The 24,793-nt window shown below is 37.2% G+C and overlaps 1 protein-coding gene across 1 annotated transcript in view; it reads right to left on the bottom strand.

The window, feature by feature from the left end:
- LOC102877135 (CMP-N-acetylneuraminate-poly-alpha-2,8-sialyltransferase-like) overlaps positions 1 to 24,793 on the bottom strand; it is a 177,896-nt gene that overhangs the window by 64,698 nt on the left and 88,405 nt on the right. The window contains exon 4 of the mRNA XM_006903147.1: positions 11,086 to 11,379. Coding sequence (XP_006903209.1) covers positions 11,086 to 11,379 — 294 coding nt within the window. The remainder of the gene's footprint in view (positions 1 to 11,085; positions 11,380 to 24,793) is intronic.

Below are 24,793 nucleotides of genomic sequence, written 5' to 3'. Positions count from 1 at the left end.
TACAAAATTGTGTCTGATGAACTGATATTTTCACTTTTGTTTTTACTTTTGAGTTTGTTTACTATAAAGGTCTATAAAATACTTTGTACTTAGATTTTACCGGGGTTTTGTGTCTTTTTTGTTTTTTTTTATATGATTGTTCTTTTTTTTTAAATTTTATTTTATTTTATTATTTGTGTGTGTGTACCGTTAAATTAGATCTGACTGGTACAGGAAGAAATTGTTCCTCCTTCTTCAGCAGAGCATCTGCTGGCTTTGAACCACACACCTCTCGTATTGCAGTGCAGCTTCTTGCCACTAGGCCACCAGAGCTTGCCTGGGGTTTTGTTTTTTACAAATTTTTTATTTTATACTGGTTTACTTACAAAGTTTAAATACATTGTTTCCATATCTGATCTGTCCCATTTCCTTTACCCACTCTTCCCTCCACCCATTAAATTGTGAGACCCTATGATTTTCCACCCCCATACTCATACCTCTGCTCCCACTCTCCCCCCACCCCTTAGACCATCATGCACAGTTTACTAGTTATTGATTTCTACAATAATAGTCTTATACAGTGTTTGTTCTTACTAGACTGAGTTAGTTCATTTAGCATAATGCTCTCCCATCCCTCCCAAGGTGGGTAGTAATTTTCAAAATCATTGCTCCTACATGCTCCATAGTATTCAATTGTCTGAATGTACCATAATTTCTCAATTAATTCAATTGTGGCTATTTGGCTATATGGGCTATTTCCATGTTCTTTATGACTGTGAATAATGATGCCAAATGAATATTTTGAACAGAGTTAGAATTATCAGATAGGAATTTAGCTAGATATGCCAATTTATTTGATTTCTATATGGTTTGGTTTTTCCTTCCAGGACTTTTATGTCTAGGAGCTAGAAAATTGTCCTTAATTATTACATTGTTAGTAAGTAAACAGGTAGTTTGGTGTATGCCAAAAACAAATATCAGAGAAACTCTAGGAAATGTAGGAAGGAAAATGAAGTGCTATCCTACTGTTCAACATATTTCTATTTAATAACAAAGATGATGAAATGAGGGCACTGGAAATACAATATGAAGAGTAGCAGAACATTATTTTTTTATATTTTAAATAAAAGCAAATTATTAAAAATTTATTTAGTTAATTTAAAAAGTCAATGTAAAATAATACACAACATGAGTGAATTACTAAAAATAAATTCAAGATGTTGCTGTTATTGTTATGTGCCATCAAGTCACCTGTGACTCGTAGTGACACTAAGAACAACAGCTCTGAATTCTGTTCTATTCTGAGTCAACTTACTGTCAACTTAGAGTCAACAACACATCTACCATCATTACCCCAGTCATTGAGTCAATCCCTATCATTGAGTCTTCTTCTCTTGAGCCTCTACCCTCCCAAGCATGATGCCCCTGTCCAAGGGTAGGACCCTCCTTGCAACACGCCCAAAGTATGTCAGATGGAGCTTTAGAATCCTTGCCTCAGAGAAGCAACTTGATTTCACCCTCTCCAGGATGAAAGTGTTTGTTTTCTTAGCAGTCCATGGTATATTCAATACTTTTCTCCAGTACTACAGCTTAAAGGCATCAATCCTCTTTCTATCATCCCTTGCCTTTCCAGCTTTCTAATGCATAATTGTGGAGCCCATGGCCTGGATTAGGTGCTCCTTACTCTCCACATTGACATCATTGTTCTTTAGTACTCTGAAGAAATCCCTAGCAACACATTTTCCCAATGCGATACATCTTTTGATTTTTTGGCTGGTGTGTTGATTGGGGAAGCAAGCAAACTAAAACTTTTAACAATCTCATTCTCTTCACCAACTATCATGATGCTACCAATCACCCAGTGGTAAGAATCTTTGTTTTCTCTATGTTGAGCTTCAATCCATATTGTTCTTTTGCAGCAAGTGCTTCAGGTCCTTCTCAGTTTCAGCAAGCAAGGTTGTGTCATCTGCATAATATAGGTTGTCAATGAGTCTTCCTCCAATCCTGTTGCCACACTCCTCCACATAGAGCCCAGCCTCTTAGATGATCTGTTCTGCATATAAATTGAAAAGGTATGAAGAAATGACACAGCTCTGCTGTACACGTACCTGATTTAAACCATGTGGTTTCTTTGCATTGTTCTGACGACTGCCTCTTATTCCAAGTATAGGTTTGCCATAAGCAGAATCAAGTGTTCTGGGATCCACAGGAACTAAAATTTTACCTTGGGTCTATCCCACTTGAATTTCAAGATCATCTCAGGGACAGATCTGAGACTTGAACACTAATGAGTGAAGACCAGATGAGTTGTAGAAAGATATCAAAAATATCATCCATGAAGAATGCAAAATGTTTCTAAAAAGACAGAGAAGGGGGGGGGAAGACCAAGATTTATGTCAGATAAGACCTTTAATATTGCACTAGAGCTCTGAGAAGGCAAAGCAAAGGGAAGAAATTAAGAAACTGAACAAAAGATTTCAAGAGGCAACGTGGGAAGACAAAGCATAATATTATAGTGAAATAAGCAAGGAGCTGAAGTCAGAAAATCAAAAAGGCTGAACTCGCTCATCATTTCTGAAGCTTAAGCAACTGAAGAACAAATTCAAGCCTCTAGTTGAAATACTTAAGGGTGCTTTGGGCATAATATTAAAACATCCAGGAAACATTAAAAGAAGATGGAAGGGAGTATACAGAGTCACTGTACCAACAAGAATTGGCCAACACAGAAGAATTTGATGAAACAATGTATGTGCAAGAGTTCATGGTGATGAAGGAAGAAGTTCAAGCTGCTCTGAAGAAACTGGCCAAAATCAAGGCTCCATGAATTGATGGCATACCAACTGACATATTTCAACAAACAGATGCTGCCCTGAATGCACACCAAGTTGTGCCAAGAACAACCACATGGCCAACTGGCTGGAAAAGATCATATTTGTTCTCATTCCAAAGAAAGGTGACCCAACAGAGTGAAGAAATTATTGAGCAATATTATTAATATCACAGTCAAGCAAGATTCTACTGAAAATTATCAAAAAATGACTGAAATAGCACATGAATAGAGAACAGCCAGATATGCAGGCTAGGGATATTATAGCTAATGTTAGATGGATCTTGGCTGAAAGTAGAGAGTACCAGTGGCATGTCTATGTGTGCTTCAAATTCAAGATAGTATATTTAAAACAAATAACATAAAGATAAGATGTGGGGTTTCTGCAATAAATTAAGTGTATGACACAGCTAATTCTGAAAATTCCAACTGACCACAAGTTGAATATGAGTCAACAATATATCATCATTATGAAGAAAGTAAATATATTTATTGGCACAATACTTCTTGTTGTTATGTGCTGTTGAGTCACCTGCAACTCATAGTGACCCTATGTACAACAGCCCTAAACCCTGCTCTATCCTGTGTCAATCTCATTGTCACTGACACACCTACCCCAATTATCCTAGTCACTGAATCAATCCATCTCATAGAGGATCTTCCTCTACTGCCTTGTCCCTCCACCTGCCCAAGCATGACATTACTCTCTAAGGACCTGTCCCTCCTTGCAACATGTCCAAAGTGTGTCAGAAAAAGCTCCAGAATCCTTGTCCTCCTGGAGCAGCTTGATCTCACCCTCTCTAGAATGAACCTATTTGTTCTCCTAGCAGTCCATGGTATATTCAATACTGTTAACCAGCACTACAGCTAAAAGGTGTCAATTCTCCTTCTATCGTTCTTAGTCATTGTGCAGCTCTCTGATGCATAGCAAGTGATTGAAAAGACTATAGCCTGTATCAGGTGCACCTTAGTCTCCAGACTGACATTGTTGCTCTTCAGTACTTTTGAGAGGTGTCTAACTACAGACTTTCCTATCGCAATACATCATTTAATTTCCTAGCTGCTGGTGCCAAGAGTGTTGATTGTGGAGCCAAACACACTAAAGCCGTGAACAATCTCAATCTCTTCACCATCCATCCTGATGCTGCCAATCAGACCAGTGGTGAGAATCTTTGTTTTCTTAATATTGAGCCTCAAGTTCATACTGAAGGATGCAGTTCTTGACCCTTTTGCAGCAAGCGTTTCAGGTCCTCTTCAGTTTCAGCAAGCAGGGTTGTGTCATCTGCCTAATGCAGAATGTTGATGAGTCTACCTCCAATCCTGATGCCACACTTCTCCTCATAGAGCCCAGCCTCCCGGATAATCTGTTCTGCATAAAGATTGAAAAGGTATGGTGATAGGACATATGGCTGGCATACACCCTTCCCAATTTTGAACCATGCGGTGTTCCCTTGCTATGTTCTGATGACTCTCTCCTGATCCAAGTATAGGTTTCACATTTGCACTAGCAAGTGTTCTGGGATTCCTATTCTTCTCAGAGTCAGCCACAGTTTATTATGATCCACACAGTCAAACATCTTTGAATAATTAATAAAACACAGATAGAGACATTCCTCTGGTACTCACTGCTTTCAGCCAAGATCCATCTGACATTAGCTACAATATCTCTAGTACCATGACCCCTTCTAAATCCAGCCTGTACTTCTGGTAGCTCTCTGTTGATGTGCTGTTCCAATCATTTTTGGATAATCTTCGGCACAATCTTGCTTGGGTGTGATATCAATGATATTGTGCGATAATTTCCACACTTTATCAAATCATCTTTCTTTGGAATGGGAACAAATATAGATCTCTTCCAGTTAGTTGGTCAATTGGTTGTCCTCCAGATTTCCTGCACAAATTGGTGAGCACATTTAGGACAGCATCTGTTAGTTGCAATATGTCAATTGGTATACCATCAATTCCTGGGGCCTTATTTTAAGCCATTTTTTTTCAAAGCTGTTTAAACTTCTTCCTTCATCACCACCGGCTCTTGCTCATATGTTGTTTTATTAAATTCTTCTGTATCTGTCAATTCCTTTTGGCAAAATAACTCTGTATACTCTTTACATTTCTTTTATTACTTCCAGGATCATTTACCATTCTGCCCAAAGCATCCTTAAGGATATATTGTTATTGTTATGTGCCTGCTAGTTAAAATCAATCCATATCTGACTCTGCAGTAAATCTATAGTTGGAGATTGTCTTTCTTCTTAGGATCAGAATCAGGTGTCTTGGGTTAATAGCACAATTTTTTAACACTAAGTTACCAGCGTCCCCTAATATTATATATTAGAATATATAATACACTAATCATAAGTCTGAATATATAATATACTATGTTATACTCTACTAATATTATAGTATACTAAATAAAATATATAACATACTAATCATAAGACTTAATAGATCATTCAGAATACTGGCTTTATGAGTAGGAACGTGGCATCAGGATTGGAAGAAGATTCATCAACAAATTACACAAACTTGCTTGCCTAAACTGAGGAGTAGCTGAAGTATTTGCTGCAGAAGGTTGACTGAATTCTTCAATATGGATTGAAGCTCAACATCAAGAAGACAAAATTTCTCACCACTATGCCAACTGGCAATGATAGATGGTGAAGAGATTGAAGTTGTTAAAAATTTCAGCTTGCTCCACAGTCAATACCGTTGGCACTGGCAGTCAGAAAATCAAAGAGGGTTGGACAATGAATATGGATGACAGAAGAATTGATGCCTTTGAGTTGTGGTCCTAGAGAATGACCAAAAGAACAAACAAGTCTGTCTTGGAAAGGGTGAAATGAAGTTTCTCCTTGGAGGCAAGAATTCTAAAGCTCCATCTCACATAGTTTGGGCATATGACCAGGAAGGACCAGTCCTTGGAAGAAGGACATCATGTTTGAAATGGTGGAGGAACACAGCACTGGAGAAGAAGACTCCAGATGACATGTATTGACACAGTTATAATAATAAGGAGGGCAAGTGTATTGAAGTCTGTGAGATTGGCTCAGGACAGGGCAGGGTTCAGAGCTGTTGCTATAAGTCACACAGATGACTCGATGGGACATAACAATAACAACAACAGTCACAAGTCATCAATTTGTTATATTTTAGTAATTTGGTGGCTTCCATGTTGCTGTGATAAACTACAAATTCATATATGTCACTTTTATACATTCATAAATTTTCATTATATTAAGAGGAGGAAGAACTAGCAGAAGGACATCAACTTAGAAAGTAGAAGGTAAGCAAAAAGGGAAACTCTCACAGAGCTGGATTGACATGGTGACTTGTAACCAGGACTAAGTACAATAGCAAATGTGAAGGATGACACTGAATTAAGATCTACTTCCAAAAGGTCCTTAGAAAACACAGTCCTCCTCTGACACATCGAGCATCAAAATTTGTTGATAGCTACTCTATGGCTACTGATTCCTGTTTTATATTAATGTGTGAGCATGACATATTAAGGTAAGTTCTTTCTTGGGCATTTGAAACCAGCAAAATTGAAAATATAGTATTCAAAATAAAGTGTAAATTTTAATTTCACAAGGGTCACAGTTTTGGATGATTTTGCTTCTGGCATAGCCAGCTTGAACATTCATCATTGCAATTGAGTCGGAATCAACTCCCACTTAACCCTCCATTGGGTTTACAAGGCTGAAAATTGCAAAGGAAGAGAGTTTCCATCTTCCCCCACCACCCTCTGGTAGATTTGAAGATTTGAACTGCCTCAGTGTCATGGCCTTTGAATTAGCAGCAAGACCCCCTATAAACTATGTCACCAGAGCTCCCTGATTGGATATACTAGTATAGTTTCTGACTTGATCATTGAATAAAAGTGAATGAATTAAAAAGAAGAGTATTGATTAACTAATAACTTAAAGGGTCAGTAAATTATGTGTTGAAAATGTTTAATAAAAATAAAACTGTATGAGTTCATTGATGTTAGTCATAAATAATTTTACCTAGATTCTAAATTAATCATGGTCTCTATTTCAACCAGGTCTTTTATTTCATGCTTTACTGTTGGTACTGGGATTAGAAATATAAAACAGAATACTTGACATATTTCAGCAAACAGATGTTGTCCTGGACGTGTTCACCAAGTTATACCAAGAAATCTGGAAGACAACTACCTAGCCAACTGTTTGGAAGAGATCTGTATTTATTCCTGTTTCAAATAAAGTTGACCTAACAAAGTGTGGAATATATCAAACGATATCACTAATATCACATGGAAGCAAGATCCTGCAGAAAATTATCCAGAAATGACTGAATGTCCAGGCTGGGTTTAGAAGAGGCCATGGCACTAGGGACATTATAGCCATTGTTAGATGGATCTTGGCTGAAAGAAGAGAGTACCAGAAGAATATCTATCTGTATTTCATTGACTATGCAAAGACATTTGACTGTATGGATCACAACAAGTTGTGGCTAAGATTGAGAATAATGAGAATCCTGTGAAATCTACACTTGGACCAGTAAGTAGTAGTAGTAAGGACAGAGCAGGGAAACACTGTATAATTCAGGCTAAGGAAAGGTGTGTCTTAAGGATGCACCCTATCTCCATAGCTTTTCAATCTATATGCAGAACAAATCATTTGGGAAGTTGAACTTTATGAGGAGGAATGTGGCTTCAGGATTGGAGGAAGACTCATTAACAACCTGTGTTATGCAAATGACACAACCTTGCTTGCTGAAACTGAAGAAGAGGTGTTTGCTACAGAAGGTCAAAGACAACTGTAGTCTTGAATATGGATTGAAGCTCAACATAAAGAAAAGATAGACGCTCACCACTGTGCCAATTATTGTTGTTGTTGATTTCTGTTGAGTCAAGTACTCATAGCAGCTCTGTGAACAAAAGACCTGAAACCTTTCTATAGCTATTGTTGCTCCTCCAAGTTCAGAGGGTTTCCAGAGGCATGTGGTTTAGGAAGTGGATGCCACTCCTGCTTCCAAATCTGTCTTAAACTGAGAGCTCCGCCAAACACTGTCTACATGGGCAACCGTTATGGCATTTGATACCCCAGTGGCACTCTACATGGGCAACCGTTATGTCATTTGATACCCCAGTGGCACAAGGTTCAGCATCATAGCAAACCCAGATTACCTCAGTACATCAAATTGACAGAAGAGTGCTGTACATCTTGGAAGAAACTTCCTCCAAAATATAATAATACTATGTCCTGGGGCCCAACAGACAAACCGACAAGGGTTGGCTCTCTCTCTCTCCATATATATTTGATTCACCAACAAGATTATCTATCTATCTATCTATCTATCTATCTATCTATCTATCTATCTATCTATCTATCTTGTTGTTAGGTGCCATGAATCGAATATGACTTATAGCAACACTAGGAACAAACGACCTGAATCTTATTCTATAACTATCATTGTTTCTCTATGTTCATCAAGTTTCCAGAGCCATGTGGTTTAGGAAGTAGATGCCATTCCTGATTCCAAACCTGAATCCATCTGGGAGCTCCACCAAACATTGCCCACGATGGGTAGCAATTTTGGTGTTTGACACATCTAGCCCTACGGAGGAGCACACATAACATTTCCCCCTCTTCTTCTAGAAAGCATCTGGAATGCAAGAAACTTTGCAGAGAAAATTAATGTTCTGGTGTCTCTGAGCCTGCCAATACTAAAGGGAGTGAGAACCCTTGTTCTGTCCCCAAAATCCAGGAGAGTGCTAAGCACATGGATACCGCAAACCAGAAGCACCACGGCAGAGTCCCACCTAATGCCCTCCTCCCAGGGATTACAGACCAATCAGAAGCTTCATAATAGACAAAGAAAAAAATTAGATTGTTGATAATTAATGTCAGCTTGCTTGATTCCATAATCAACAGACTTGGTACCAACAGTCTAGAAATTAAAGATAAATTGCATTGGGAAAGTCTGTGGTCAGGGACCTCACTAGAGTATTGAAGAGCAGCGATGTCAGTCTGGAGAATAAGGTGCATCTGATCCAGGCCATGATCTTTGCAATTACTTGCTATTCATCAGAGAGCTGTACAATGGCTAAGGATTACAGAAAAAGGATCAATACTTTGTAGTTGTGGTCCTAGAGAAGAGTGTTGAATATCCATGGACTTCCAGGAGAACAAACAGGTCTTTCCTGGAAAGGATAAAACCAGGCTTTTCCCTGGAGGCAAGGATTTTTTAGTCTCCATCTCACATACATTGGACATATGACCAGGAGGGACCAGTCCTTATAGAGGGACATTATACTTGGAGAAGTGGAGTGACAGCACAGTAGAGGAAGACCCAGGATGGAATGGATTGACTCAGTGACTGGAGAAATGGGATTGGAGGCAATGTGATTGGTTCAGAATAGGGTAGGTTTCAGAGTTCATGTACATAGGGCCACTATGAGTCTCAGGTGACTTGATGGCACGTAACAACAGGAGAAAAATGTAGCAAGAGTACATCCTTGGTAACCCTTTGGTGCAGTTTCTCTTTAATCTGTCCTTTAGCTTTTCTGTGAATAAGAATAAACTTTATGGTTTGTGACAATAACTGTAATAAGATTTCAATTTAATTTTATGCAGAATAATACAATCTAAGACTCAATCTATAGACTTAAACAAAGATAAACTAAACAATAAATCTTAAAAAAAGTATCTCAATAAGGAAACAAAGTGAATGCTCTCAATTCTAGTATATAAAGCAAATAGTTTTTTAATTCTGAGCTTGGAAAAAAATTGTTCTCCTCTAGATCATTTATCCATGAACTTAAATTATTCCTTGAACTTGTCTGTCCTTTCTATTTTCATAGCTTCCATACCTTATTAGTATCATTCTTATAACTCAGCTAATCAGAGATACAAAGTGGTCTTTTAGGGTTTAAAAACTCTTCTAGCCAATAGAGATGCTTCAGAGTTATAAGATTTACAATCCCAAATTGATTACCCCAGACTTGATATTCCAAGATTATTGCTGTTAGGTGATGTCAAGTTGATTATGACTTATAGCAACCCTTTGACCAACGAACCTTGCCTTACCCTGCCCCATCTTCACTACCTCTGATATGCTCAAACCGATTGTTACAGTCCCTGTGTCAATCCATCTTATTGAAGGTCTTTCTCTCTTTCTCTGACCCTCCACTTTTCTCAGTATGATATCTTTTGCAAAGGACTGAGCATTCCTGACAATATGCCCAAAATCTGTGAGAAGTTTGACCATGCTTGCCTCTAAGGAGCATACTGGTTGCCTTCCTTCAGGACAGACTAGTTTGTCCTTCTCCAACAACTTAATTGACCATATATTATCATACCCTTACCTAAAGATGCACTAAAAATTTCTTCTGTTTCTGCATTCCCTCGTGTGCTCTCACCCTTTCCATAATATAATTACCATTCTGTTTTTAAAATTTAGTCAAAATGTTTACACTTTAAAGCCTTCTTTAAGAATCTCAGTGTGAAAGTATTCACTCCTCACAATATATTATCGTATTACTTGATTTTGTCACTCACTAGTTTTGCATCCCTCTGTTCCCATCATTAAGACTATGCATTTCTTTGAAGTTCCTCCTTATTTTTGTATCTACAAAACCTGGCACTCAGTAGGAATTCAATAAACAGACAGGATGAATTATCTGTGACTGGTGTAAATCATAAAATTTTATTAAGACTGACTTTAGACCTCAGTTTTCTTCTACTTTTAAATAGGGCTATATTCTTATATTTTTATTCTAAGTTCAAGCTAATAAAAGGAAAATGTTGGCTAAATTTATAAAAACAGCATCTGTGACTTTGCGGGAAAGAATTTAGGCATATTATCTCAGCTGGCCTTCTCTCACAAGTTGGTTCCTTAATGACAGATGGGATTTAATTGCTCCTTAAATACTTCTACCATTTATGCTTCCACAATACTGCCCACTAACCATTTAGCACTTCGGTAGTAGTTTTCTTTCCAAAAATCATTAATTGTACTATGAATTTTTATTCATGTTAAAGAACAACAACCAAGAAGAATGTCAAAATCACTTATTCATTTATGAGGAGACATAAGTGGAAAACTCTGAAATTTTAATTCCAGAAGTGATGAGTTAAAATAATAAAGTATATACTGAAAAGTCAAGTAAATGAATAAAGTAACCATTAGAAAAATAATAAAAAGCATTTATCCATTGGGAGACTTAACTGAACTCATTGCTTTTTTCAGGAAAATATTTAGTTATGTGTTCCATTATGCCAAGGACAGACTGGCCCTTTCCAGACACTTACCCTCTGACAGCATGAATAAGTCTCAATGATGGATAGGCAGTTCGCACTTTCAGTTTATTCTTTAGGATTAACGCATTAACCCATTCCACGTGCTTCTCTCCTCCTTTGACCATGAAAGCAGGGATCCAAAGGACACTGTCATTCAGCATGGAAAGTCTGTGCACGAATTTTTCTCTGTCACTCTCATTCCGAAAGCCTCCAAATGCTCTTTGTACAACTGATGGATTCATAGTAATAAAATCAGATTTAGTTCCCACGTCTGCAGAGAACTCCACCACAGGAGCTAAATTGCACCTAAAGAGGGGGAAAATGGACATTTGAAAAAGAAATATGAAACATTTGTTCATAAAGTAGTCTGCATGTAAAGCAAAATGGGCAACAAACAGCTCCAACATGTTACATCAGGGAGAAAATAATATAAAAATTCTACAAGGTAAAATTACATTTTCACTAAGTGGCCACTTAATTCAACCTCTAGCCTAAAAATACTCTTTGCTGTTTCCTTCATAACCATTGGACAAGAATTCCTAATTCCTAGGAAAATTCATCATGGTAAATTCTCAAGAGCCATACCAAGTAACCCTATGTTCCTCTACCTATAAGTAAACACATTGGACCTGAGTTCCCAATTTGCACCATTTGGTAAGTGTAAGTCATTTGAACAACTTTGTATATATAAGTAAATGAAGATGGCTTTCCTGTACCTTAGGATTAAGGGGAAAGAACAACTCCTTCAGGGATTTTTTACACGCATATTTGAAATACCCTTCTATGGGCTGAAATAAGAATGTAAAATTAAAAAAAAAGTAGTCACCAGATGCTCTGCTGGAGCAGGAGGGGTAATCTCTTCCTGTACCAGTCAGATCCGGTTTGACAGTACACACACAAAAATTATAAAAAATCAAATAAAATAAAATGTACCCTGGATCAAAGTGCTGAGAAATCAATTTTTTTTTAAAAGTAGTATAACATTGAATATGTGTTTTTGAGATTCTAAGCAATTACAAAAACCTCCTTTATGTGCCTTTGATAATCATCCTGGGCACAGAATGCCTGCCTTCCCTGTGAGATCCTATGCACCCTCTGGAGAAGTAAGGATAATGATGTGTCCTATACTCACCACTGGACAACAGAGAGAAGGCTACATTGGCCTAGTGGACAGAAAGTTATGCTATCAAGCCCAAGGTGGGTAATTTTAACCTGTGGCCCTCAGGCCTGGTTCAAATTGTTGTTGTTTTTTTGTCAAACATTCTTCTAAGTGGTATAGCACTGGTCTGTGCCTTGCTGTACAGAGGTAACTCTGTGGTTGCTGTGATGCTAAACACTGTGACACTGCTGTGCCAAGTGTGATAATGGTTACACATGGTGGACAGTGTTTGGTGGAGCTTCCCAATTAAAACAAGCTTGGAAGCAGAAGTGGCATCCACTTCTGAAATGGCTTGCCTCCAGAAACTCTATGAACTGTGCTCAGGCTTTTTGTTTATAGTGTCGCATGAGTCGTCTACAACTCAACGGCACCTAACAACAACATACTCTCCACTATCTTAGGTGGGAGAAAAATGTTGCACTTTTTATGTCTCTAAATATGTCAGCCTTGAAAACCTCATGAGGCAGTCCTATTCTGCCCTATATTGTTGCTATAAGTCAGAATCAAGGGCCTTATCAAGTGCCTACACTGCTTTTCTTCCTGTAACTATTACAATAAACAAAGCCTTGGGAAGCACCTTGAATTTCTTCTTCAATTAGCAATGCTTCTTTGAATTGGTCACATGGATCTTTTGTCATTTGAGTGCTTTATTTTAAAAATCACTTTTTTCATTTTCTAAAAAAATGCGTTTCAATAAACTAATAGGTGAAAAACTGATTTTTAACAAACAATAGTTTCCTAAGCTGTAAAAAACCCATTTTCATTTACTGAAGCAATGTTGTTCTAGTTGTTTTTGTTATGTTCTACTGAGTCGACTACAACAAAGAGAGATCCTATGAACAATGGCTCTGAAATGTGGCTGTCATCTCTAACACACCTGATTCCACTGTCACAATCACTGTGTCACTCCATCTTATCTGGGGTCTACCACTACAGCACTGACCCTCTACCCTTCCAAGCATGATGTCATTCTCCAAAGACTGGACCCTCTTGACAACATGCCCCAAGGATGTGTGAGGGAGCTTCAAAATCCTTTCCTCCAAAGAGCAACCCCTTAGAGATTTATCCCTTGAAAATAAACATGTGCACATATGAGCATACATGTACATAGAGTATAGAGGAGTTTTGTTTTCTGTATTCAAAATTTTAAAGGAAAGAAATAGAAGCTATTTTCCTGCACATGCAGTTTTGCAAATTTGATTGCATGACGAAACAAACTTTCACATTTCTCTTTCTTGTGCATTTTCCTAGACCAATTAAATTCTCAAATATGGTTAATTTTAATTAAAAAGAAGCAAACAATATGCTATTAAAAATACTGGCTTGTGTACCCTTTCTTATCTCTCTTAATTAATATGCCTTACTACTTTCCAGGTCGCTGGCTACATTTAACAATCAAAGAAATATCTTTCAGCTCACACAATTAAGCAAATTTTGGTTTTTAGGCTGAATTATGCAGAGGAAAAAAATTAACTCATTATTTAGATATCAACAATCATTTCTCTTCATATATCTTTAATTACACCTAAATTAGAATATTTACCTGTACTTACTCATCATTTCCAAGCTTAGAGAAAGACATTATGCTTGGAAAGGTGGAGGGAGAGCACAGAAGAGGAAAACTCCAGATAAGATGGACTGACACAGTGACTGTGGTAATGAGAAGTGTGTCAGAGACAGTGAGATTGAATCAGGATAGAGCAGAGTTCTGAGCTATTGTACATAGGGTCACTATGAGTTGCAAGTAACTTGACAGCACATAACAACAACAACAATAACTCATAATTTCAAGGAGCTTTAGTAGCCTAGTGTGTAAGGAGTTGCACTGCTAATACAAAAGTAGGGAGTTCAAATCCACCAGCTGGTACTAGTTCAAATCAACACCTGAAGAATAATGGATGATCTCATCTTGTGTGATTTACACCCTCTGAAAACCCACTGGAGAATCAGCTGTAAGAATGGTTTCCAAATCCATGGCAATGATGACTGACTGACACTATCTGGAATTAAATATTATTTATCTGTATCACAGTAAAGATATTATCATAAGACAACATTGATAAACATCAAATATATTTGAAAATAAACTAAAATGAACGTCTTATTATGGAATCCTCAGAAGGTGATGATTTAATAATCTTAAAATGTACTCCATGTCAGGGTTTTTGTTTTGTTTGTTTTTTCCTTTCTTTTTAAAATTTTATACTGATTTATTTACAAAGTTTGAATACATTGTTTTTCAAAAAATATCCTCCCAAGTACTCTAGACTCTTAACCCATCTTAGTAGAATATGAATTTAGAAATTGTGAAGTAAATACTTTCTGAACATTATTATCACATACATTTTTTTCCCTTCCTTGGGGTAAAACCAGAAAACTGTCATTGTTGTTGACATTGCAGTTAACATATTTCTATCAGGGGAGATGGCTTCAGATAAATCTTTATGCTGTAAGAATTCCTCAGCAATTTCTATCAGAGAATTTTCACTGTAGAAAAACAACAGCTATACTTTATTTTCTCTAAAACTGCAAAATAATTAGTATCAATATTATTCTGCTAAATTAACTTGCAAGTGTGTGTCACTGTGGTTTCTATCTCCTGTGGTGCCCTTGGTAATTCAAACTGTCAAAGACTCACAGTCACTGCGCATGGCATGATTTCAGAGGAGTCTGTCCATCTCCTGAGGATGAAGAAGGACAGCTGGTGGATTCGAATCTCCTCCCTTAGGAGTTGGTGCTAAGCAGCATCACCAGAGCTCCAAAGATGCAGAGTGGATTATATTTGGGTGTAGGGGGTGGGGTTTGGGAAGGTGCGGGGGGAGGGGGGATTGTGTACCAATGAGGGAGTTTTTCTTTAGCTTTTCAAGGAGAGGAGCAAATGGGGGGGAGGGGGAGGGGTTTGTGCGGGGAGAAGGGTTCAACAATGAATGAATGGAATCCCAAAATCTCTGTAGATGTTCATTGAAATGAAAAATAAACAACCTAAATAAAAACAAAACAAAACAAAACAAAACAAAAAACCCACAAAGATGCAGGGTAGGAAACTGCCTCAGAGAGAGGCTTACGGAAAAGAACCACAAGCCTCTGGTTTGGCAACACAACTCCTTACCACTAGACCAGGTAAGAAATTTAACTAGTGCAAGAACAAAGCTAATTATTCTTTGCTTTCCAATACTTTTCCTTACAATGTATTTACATCCTTTCACCTCATTGTTTGCCAATGTTCCCTATTTTCAGACTCATGCAACTTGTTTCTGTAACATGGTTGTTGCTGTTATGTACCATTGATTTCTCTGCAGCTTGTCGTGATCTTATGTAACTCTGAACCCTGCACTATCCTGAGACAGTCTCCCTATCTCCAACATTCCTATCCCTAATACTTTAGTTACTGTGTCAGTTGATCTCACCCAGCATCTCCTTCTCCTGTCCTTCTCCAAGGACTGGTACCTCCTGGCCACATGTCCAAAGTATATAAAATGGTGCTTCAAAATCCTCGCCTCCAAGGAGCAACTTGGTCTTCACCCTTTCCAGGTCAAAGCTGTTTGTTCTCTTGGCAGTCTATGAATATTCTATATTCTTCTATAGCACCACCAAAGAGGTCCCTGACAGCAGATTTTTCCAAGGCAATTTGTCTTTAAATTGAGTGACTAACATGATTATCTAGTCATAAATCTTAACAGTGAACAAGAAGTTTATTTATGAAATTTGAGTTGAGTACTGAAAGACAAGTACTTTCTACATTAAAAGCAAAAAAGAAATTTAGTAGAATGAGAGTTTCTAGATTATGAGGTTGGTCTATGGGATGAAAGAGCGTATTTGATGAAGTTAAAATATGCTGTGTGTCTTAGTGAGTGTTGCTAAGTCATGGCCTAGTGGCAAGGAGCTATGCTGACAACTCAAAGGCAGTGCAAATCCACCAGCTGTTCCGAGGGATAAATACGGAATCTTCTTTCATACAATTTACTACCTTGGAAAACTCACTGGAAAGATGGCTACGAGTCAGCTCACGCTTAACAGTAATGAACAACAACACCACGTTAATGCCAAAGGTCTTAAGGATGGCAGAGGACAGGAGACTGTTCAAATCTGTTATTCTTAGGGCTGCTGTAAGTCCTAGTGGATTTGATGTCACCTAATAACATAAGAATATAGTTCTAACCAAAAGAGAAACAGGAAATCAGAACTTAATCAATCCACATGAATTTTGTAGATGTTATGACTTGAGCATAGTACAGCCAGACAATGTAAGAGATGGTAAATATGGAACTAAAAACAGTAAGGACAGAAAGACATCCCATAAATATAACTCATATAACCCATGCTGGAGTCTAGCTTGTTAATTTTTCTGACAGTGACTGTGTCTATATATTCACTGAGAAAAAGGTTAACATTAAATCCACATGTGGCCAGTAAATTAATACTCCATGGTTTAGTTAGTTATTTGGTCATACATTTAGCTGAATGCCACATAATTACAGCAAATATTAAGAAAGCCAAAAAAATCACCCAGCTGTGTTATACTCTAGCTTACTGATTAGACTTGTTGTGAACTTTATAGTTATTAGAGAGAAAAAAATATTGCTGATAGAGCACAATGAAGAATAGATTTGCAACCGCACAATTTTCCTTTTTATCTTTTTAAGCTTTAAGGGTATAATATTCAAAGTATCCAGATGTACTACAAGCATTTATGAAGACATGCTTTGAAGAGTAACCAATTTTTGAATGTTGGTTTTTCAGAAGTCAAATATTAGGTATGTGAGAATGTTTAATCGATTCAAACTCTGTCATCTTCAGGCAATTTAAGTTTATTTTATACTACTTTTTAATGTGCCAAAAGTATGGACGCATACAAGCATAACTAGATTTTGAAGCCAAATTTCTTGTCTGTTATAAGCTACTGAGTTCTCTATTCTTGCTTCTTACTCAGTTTTGATTAAAAATTCACAGGAATAAAGACACTTCTGCACGTACTATGGTCCTTTGAATCCTCTCTTCATCTCACATTAGATGTGATTGTCTCTCAACATTTCTTATATGTAGAATTGACAGTACTTTCATTTTTTAAGTGTACATATAAAATGTTTATTTTTTCATTTTTAAGGAAAATAATTATTCACTCTTCAAACACCTCAAAATTACAGAACTTCTCAGGAAGAATTATCTCTCATATTTGTCGGTATTCTCTGTATTTTCCTTCTAAGTTTTAGTTCCATAATCTAAACAGCTAGATCTCTCTTTAATTTATTCAGCAGGGATTCATTATGTATGTAGTATTCAAACTTATTTTTAACGTTAGAAAGATATTCTCAAATGATAATATTTTAAATTTATTGAGAAATGTTTTGTGCATTTGTGCTAGTTGTTGTCCTATTGAGGCAAAGAATGTCAAAGGAAAGTTCTTAATTGCATCTTTACATATATAACAACTTGTATGATATGAAAATAAAATCTTGGGTTAATTCTTCAGTTAATGTACAAACAATATTCTCACTTGTCTAATTCAATAGTCTCTTCTCTATCATAATAAAAATAACAACAAACTCACTCTCCTTTCATTGATTCCTACTAAAAGGCCAGAGCAGTACTGCCCCCAAGGGATTTACAAAGCTGTAAATCTTTATTAAAGCAGATTGTTAATTCTTTTTCATGTGAAACAACTGACAAGTTTGAACTGCTGACCTTTTGGTTAGCAGTCTAGTGCTTTAAATCACTATACCACTTGTTTTTATACCATTTGCAATCCCTCAGCCAAAACCATATACCAGTGAAACAACATTTATTAATCCACTGTGAAATATAACAGAGCATCTTCTTCTCTTTTCTTCCCCTAGAAAGAACTTCTGAATCCGGTTTGCTCATAGTTAGCATCTCAGCTAAGAGATCTAAAAGAATAAAAATTTGTTGATGCTTGTTTTTGTTGAGGCTTTGCTGTTATACTCTCAAAATTGCTAGAGAAAGCTGAACTATACACAGGTCACTTTCTCTGTCTTCCTTGGTATAAGAGTTTTTGCTGTTACTGTTGTTACATGTTGCTGAGTTGCCTGTGACCCATCGCAACACTATATACAGCAGGTCTGAGCCCTACCCTGTCCTGAGCCAGTCTCAGTAATTCTGACACACCAACCCCCAATGCCTCTTATTGTATTAATCCGTCTCATCTGGAGCCTTCCTCTCCTGTGCTGTCCCTCCACCCTGCCAAGCATGATGTCCTTCTCCAAGGGAGAGCCCAAAATATGTGAGACAGAGCTTCAAAATCCTAGCCTACAAAGAGAAACTTAGTTTCCCCCTCTCCAAGACAGACTTATTTATTTCCTGGGTGGTCCATAGTATGTTCAAGATGCTTCTCCAACCATAATTCAAAAGCATTGATTTCTTCTGTCATCTTCAATCATAGATTTGCAACTGATTATTCTTCAATATAAGAAATGATGTTCCATTACTTTAGGGATGAAGGGCTAATGTTAGAATGTTTATGAAATTTGTTCAAAGCCATAGAACTTGTAGGGAAAAAAGCACTATCTTGTTTGGAAAAAATACAAGAAATGAATTCTGACACAAATGTGATTTTCTTTCAGAATTATGAACTGTACTTTTACATTCAATATATTTCACTCTAGTTGTTCTTAAGAAGAAGAATCTTTTTAGACAGCTAGGAAATGAACATACAAGCCACTCAACCATAGCATTATCAAAACTTGGGCACTTACTAAAAAGTTTTAAAATATCCAAACACAGGCATAATATCTAGACCTATGGTAGAGTGAGAGAATTTTCAAAATTCTAAAATAATTAATAAAACTAATTGATAAGTTTATTTTGATTCATGAAACAGAATTCGAAGTGAATTTATCTGTGAAAACAGCTGCACTAGTAAATAACATATAGAAAACGAAAATGAAACATCAGGGTGAAGGTTTTATTTTCAGTACTGTGGATGCACACACCAAAAATCTGTATACACATACTATATTTTATGTTTGCTGTTGTAAATTGGAATGTTGTTTTTGTTGTTGTTGCTATACACCATTGAATCACCTGAGACTCATAGTGACCCTATGTACAACAGCCCTGAATCCTGTTGTATCCTATGCCAAACTTATTGTCTCTGATACACCTACACCCATTAGCCCAGTCACTGAATAATCCATCTCATCAATGGTCTCTCTCTTGCACTGTCCCTTCACCCTCCCAAATATGCCCTTCCTCCCCAAGTACTAGCCCCCTCCTTGCAACATGTCCAAAGTATGTCAGATGAAGCTTCAGAATCCTTGCCTCCAAGATGCAGCCTGGCTTCGCCCTCTTTTGGACAAAGTCGTTTGTTCTATAAGCTATCCATGGTATATTTAATACTTTTATCCAGCACCAAAGCTCAAAAGTATCATTTTTTCTTCTGTCATCTCTAGTCATTGTCCAGCTTTCCAATGTATAACAAGTAATTGCAAAGACCATGGCCTGTATAAGACGTGCTTTAGTCTCCAGACTGACATCGTTGCTCTTCAGTACTTTGGAGAGGTTCCTGACAACAGACCTTCCCAACACAATTCATCTTTTAATTTCCTGGTTTCTGGTACCAAGAGTGTTGATTTTAGGGCCAAGCAAACTGAAGCTGTTAACAATCTTAATCTCTTTATCATCTATCATGATACTGCCAATCAGCCCAGTGGTGAGAATCTTTGTTTTCTTGATGTTGAGATTCAATCCATATCGAAGGCTATAGTCCTTGACTTTCTGCATCAAGCACTTCAGGTCCTCCTCAATTTCAGCAAGCAGGGTTGTGTAATCTGCATAAAGCAGATTGTTGATGAGTCTACCTCCAATCCTAATGCCACATTTCTCTTTATAGAGCCCAGCCTCTTGGATAATCTGTTCCACATATAGATTAAAAAGATATAGGAATAGGGCACATCCTTGACAAACACCCTTTCCAATTTTGAACCATGCAATGTTTCCTTGCTCTGAAGACTGCCTCCTGGTCCAAGTATAGATTTCACATAACCACAATCAAGTGTTCTGGATTTCCATTTTTCTCAGAGTCAGCCCCAGTTTATAAGACGTGATAAACTCCATACTAATGAAGGAATTTTTTTTCTCTCTTCGGAGGGGGAAGCGAGCTGGTGGGGAGGTGTGGGAAGGGAGAAAATTGCGGCAATGAATGAATGGAAACCCAAAACCTCTGTAAAAATAAAAAATAAAAAATTATAAAAAAAAATAGCTAAGTGAGTAAACAAAAGAAATGGAACTGCCAGTGGTTCAAACAGGATTTCGATGAGGCCATGGCGCTAAGGATATCATTGCTGATGTCAAATGGATCGTGACTGAAAGTAAAGAATAGCAGATGAATGTCTATTTGTGCTTTATTGACTATGCGAAGACCCTGGACTATGTGGATCATAACAAGTTGTGGCTGACACTGAAGAGAATGGGAATTCAAGAACAATTAATTTTCCTCATGTGAAATCTATACCTGCACAAGGAGACTGTTGTATTAACAGAGCAGGGGAACACTACATGGTTTAAAATTAAGACAGAAGTGTGTCAGGGTTATATTTTTTCTCCATACCTATTCAATCTGTATGCTGAGCATATAATTCAAGAAGCTGAACTCTGTGAAGAAGTATGTGGCATCAGGATTGGAGAGAGACTCATCAATAACCTGCACTGTGTAGATGACATAATCTAATTGCGGAAAGTGAGGAGGAATTGAAACACCTGTTGAAGAAAAAAAAATCAAGGAATACAGCCTTTGGTATGAATTTCATCTCAATGTCAAGGAAAAAAAGATTCATATCACTGGACCAACAGGTAACATCATGATGGATGGAGAAAAGATTGAAACTGCCAAATCATCATCTTACTTGGATCCACAACTAACAGCCTTGGTCCCAGCAGTCAGGATAAAAAGGAGATGCATGGCACTAGGAAAGTCTGTTCTTAGAGATCTATCCAAATTATTGAGTAATGATGTCAATCTGAGGACTAAGGTGCATCTGATTCTGGTAATGGTCTTTTTGATCACTTGCTGGGCATCTGAGAGCTGGACAATGAATAAGAATGACAGAAGAAGAATTGATGTCTTTTAGCTGAGGTAGTAGAGAAAAGCACAGAATATCTCACGGATGGCTAAAAGAACAAACAAATATGTCTTGGAGAGGGTGCAGTGAGAGTGCTCTTTGGAGGCAAGAATGATTAGGCTTTGCCTCACATACTTTGGGCATGTTGCTCGAATGGGCTATTCTTTGGAAAGGGATATGATGCTGGGAAGGGTGGAGCATCAGGAAAGGAGAGGAAGACCCTCAAACAACTGACTTGACATGGTAACTGCCACAATGGGCTCAAGTGTGTAAGGAAGTGTGAAGATGGCACAGGGTTCAGATCTTTTGTTCATAGGGCCACTACTTGTTGGTAACTAAAAACAACTGCAACATATCAATTTTTTATTTATCTCTGAGGCAAGTAGCCATCCTCTGAATAACAGTAAGTTTGACCTCAGGAAAGTAATTAAATGCATCTGAGATGCAATTTCTTTTTTCTAAAAATAAAGGTGTTACCACTGAAATCCAATTTCAAAAAGGAAATAAAACAAAATATTTTCATTTCCTCTAAAAATCCCTAAGCCACTGATGGTACTCAATAAGTATCAGTTTCACTAACTTCTTCACTATTATTTATTTTTTAATTAATTTTAATGAAAGTTTACAAATACTCTGGATTTCCATTCACTCATCGTTGCACACTTTCCACCCTGCCTACCCCTCCTCTCAGTTTGCTTTTCTCTTTGAAAAATATAAAAAAAAGTAAATGTCATTGTTATACAATTCCCCTCCCCATCCCAGACCACACCACTATGCAACTTTCATTCTGGACACTTGTCATGCCAAGAATACCTAATCATATATTCCTTTTAAACAGTTCTCTTCCTCATCTGTTTCACTGCAGTATACATAATTTATCCCCTCTTTTCTCGGTTCCCCGCAACTCCAATGTCAGTCCCACTCTACAACAGTGTCATTATGCGGTATTTGTCCTTTAGTGATTGAGATATTTCATTTGGCATAGTGTCCTCCAAGGTCACCCATTTTATATAATATTTCATGAGTTCCTTGTTTTTCAATGCAGTAGTATTCCATTGTGTGAATATACTACAGCTTCTCTATCCATTCGCTTATTGATGGGCACCTAGTTTGTTTCCAACATTGTGAACAAATCGGCAATACACACAGGTGTGCATATATCTGCTTGGGTGGAAGTTCTGGTTTCTTTAGGGTATATTCCCAGTAGTGGAAATGCTGGGTCAAATGATATTTCTATTTACAACTTTTTTTATTATTATTACTTATTTTAATGAAAATTTACTGAGACTTTGGATTTTCATTCATTCATTGTTGCCCTTTTCTTCCTGCCCATTCCTCCTCCTCCCCAGGACACAATTCTCTTTGAAAAGTAAAAGAAAAATTCTTTCATTGTTTTACAATCCCTCCCCCCAGGTCTATTCCACTATGCAGACTTCGTTCTGAACTCTTGTCATGACAATAATACCTAATCACATATCCCTTTTAAACAGTTTTCTCCCTCATCTGTTTCAATACAGTATACTTTATTTATCACATTTTTCTCAGTCTCCTCCAAGCCCGGATGCCAGTCCTGTTTTATAACAGTATGGCACTATGCAGTATTTGTCCTTTTGTGACTGAGATATTTCACTCAGCAGAATGTCTTCCAGGGTCACCAATTTTGAATAATATTTCATGAGTTCCTTGCTTTTCAATGCAGCATAGTATTCCACCATGTGAATATACCATAGCTTCTCATCCATTTGTTTGTTGGTGGGCACTTAGGTTGTTTCCAACTCCTTTGCTAGTGTGAACAAAGCCACGATAAACATGGGTGTGCACATATCTGCTTGGGTGGTAGTTATGGTCTCTTTGAGATACATTGCCAGTAGTGGAATTGCTCAGTCAAATGGTATCTCTATTTGCAACTTCTTGAGAAAGCGCCACACTGCCTTCTACAGTGTTTGCACCACTTCCACTAACAGTGAATAAAGGTTTCAGTTTCTCCACAACCTCACCTGCATTTGATGCTTTCTGTTCTGTTAAATTTTGCTATTCTGACTGGGGTGAGATGATATCTCATAGTTGTTTTGATATTTGCAACTTTTTGAGAAAGCGCCATACAGCCTTGCATAGTGGTTTTACCATTTTAACCTCTTCAACAGTGGATAAGTGTTCTAGTTTCTTCACCGCCTCACCAGCATTTGTTGTTTGCTGTTCTGTTAAATTTTGCTATTCTTACTGGGGTGAGATGATATTTAATAGTTGTTTTGATTTGGATCTCTCATAGAGCTAGGGATATTGAACATTCCTTCATGTGCTTATTGGCCATCTGAATGTCTTCCTTGGTGAAGTGTCTGTTCATATCCTGTGCCCATTTTTCAATTGGGTTGTTTACCTTTATCTTGTTGTGGTGCTAGCTTCTTCGCTTTTATAACTAACTTATTATGAATGGCATAGGTAAAAGGAATTATGCAATTTAAAGAATAACTTACATACTAAATTATTTCTGACTAGGAATGTTTAAAAATCCAAAATTTATTAATAATATATTTATTTTGTGTATTATGAGGGAGCACCTTTTTGGGTTCATTTTATTGAGTAATTATTGAAATAAAAGATTTTATTTCTTTTTCTTAATCTTATTTCCTTATATAATAAATATAATAATTAAAAATAAAATCCTTTTAATGTATTTTCTGGCATATTTTAGACTATTTTTAAACTGTATGTGAGAACACATCCTAACATAAGACTTTTATCATCAAATGATGACTTAGAGACTTGGGAGTACTTAATTAAAATAGTGTTGATATTAGATTTAAATGAGGCTTATTAAGATAGCCATTTAAGAAAATGATATTATAATTAAACTGCTTGTTTTTTTCACATAATTTTGCAGTCCAAGTTAGAGACTTATCTGTTCTTCTCTTCTTTATTTTTATTAATTGTTTATATGTTTTAAGTTTTAATCAGTCAACCCTATATGTTGTGTTGTTGTTAAACACCATCAAGTTGTAGGCGACTTATAGGGAACCTATGAACAAAGGTCCTCAACTCTTGTGTGACTTTCATCCTTTCTCCAGGTTCATAGTGTTTCCGGAGGCAAGCTATTACAGAAGTGGATGTCGCTCCTGCTTCCAAACTTGTTTCAACCGGGGAACACCACCAAACACTGTCCACCATGGGTAACCATTAACGCATTTAACACCTCAGTGTCCAGTAGTCAGCTTCAGAGCAACCAGAAGTTACTTCTGCACGGCAAGTGGACACACCAGGGCAATAGGAATGTTTGAACAAAAACAATGAAAAATAGGCCTCAGGGCCACAGATTAGAAGTCACGCACCTTTGGCCTCGTAATATCACCTTCTCTCCACTAGGTCAACTGGTCTCTCTCTATGTTGATGTTACTGTTGTTAAGTGCCATCAAGTCGTAGACGACTCACAGCGACCCTATGAACACTTGTGTGACTTTCATCTTTTCATTACTTTTACTACCCATGATAT

Source organism: Elephantulus edwardii, unplaced genomic scaffold (assembly GCF_000299155.1).
Source record: "Elephantulus edwardii isolate Elephantulus edwardi_28Jun2011 unplaced genomic scaffold, EleEdw1.0 scaffold00522, whole genome shotgun sequence".
Taxonomy (NCBI): domain Eukaryota; kingdom Metazoa; phylum Chordata; class Mammalia; order Macroscelidea; family Macroscelididae; genus Elephantulus; species Elephantulus edwardii.
This window is presented reverse-complemented; position numbering and strand designations above follow the sequence as displayed.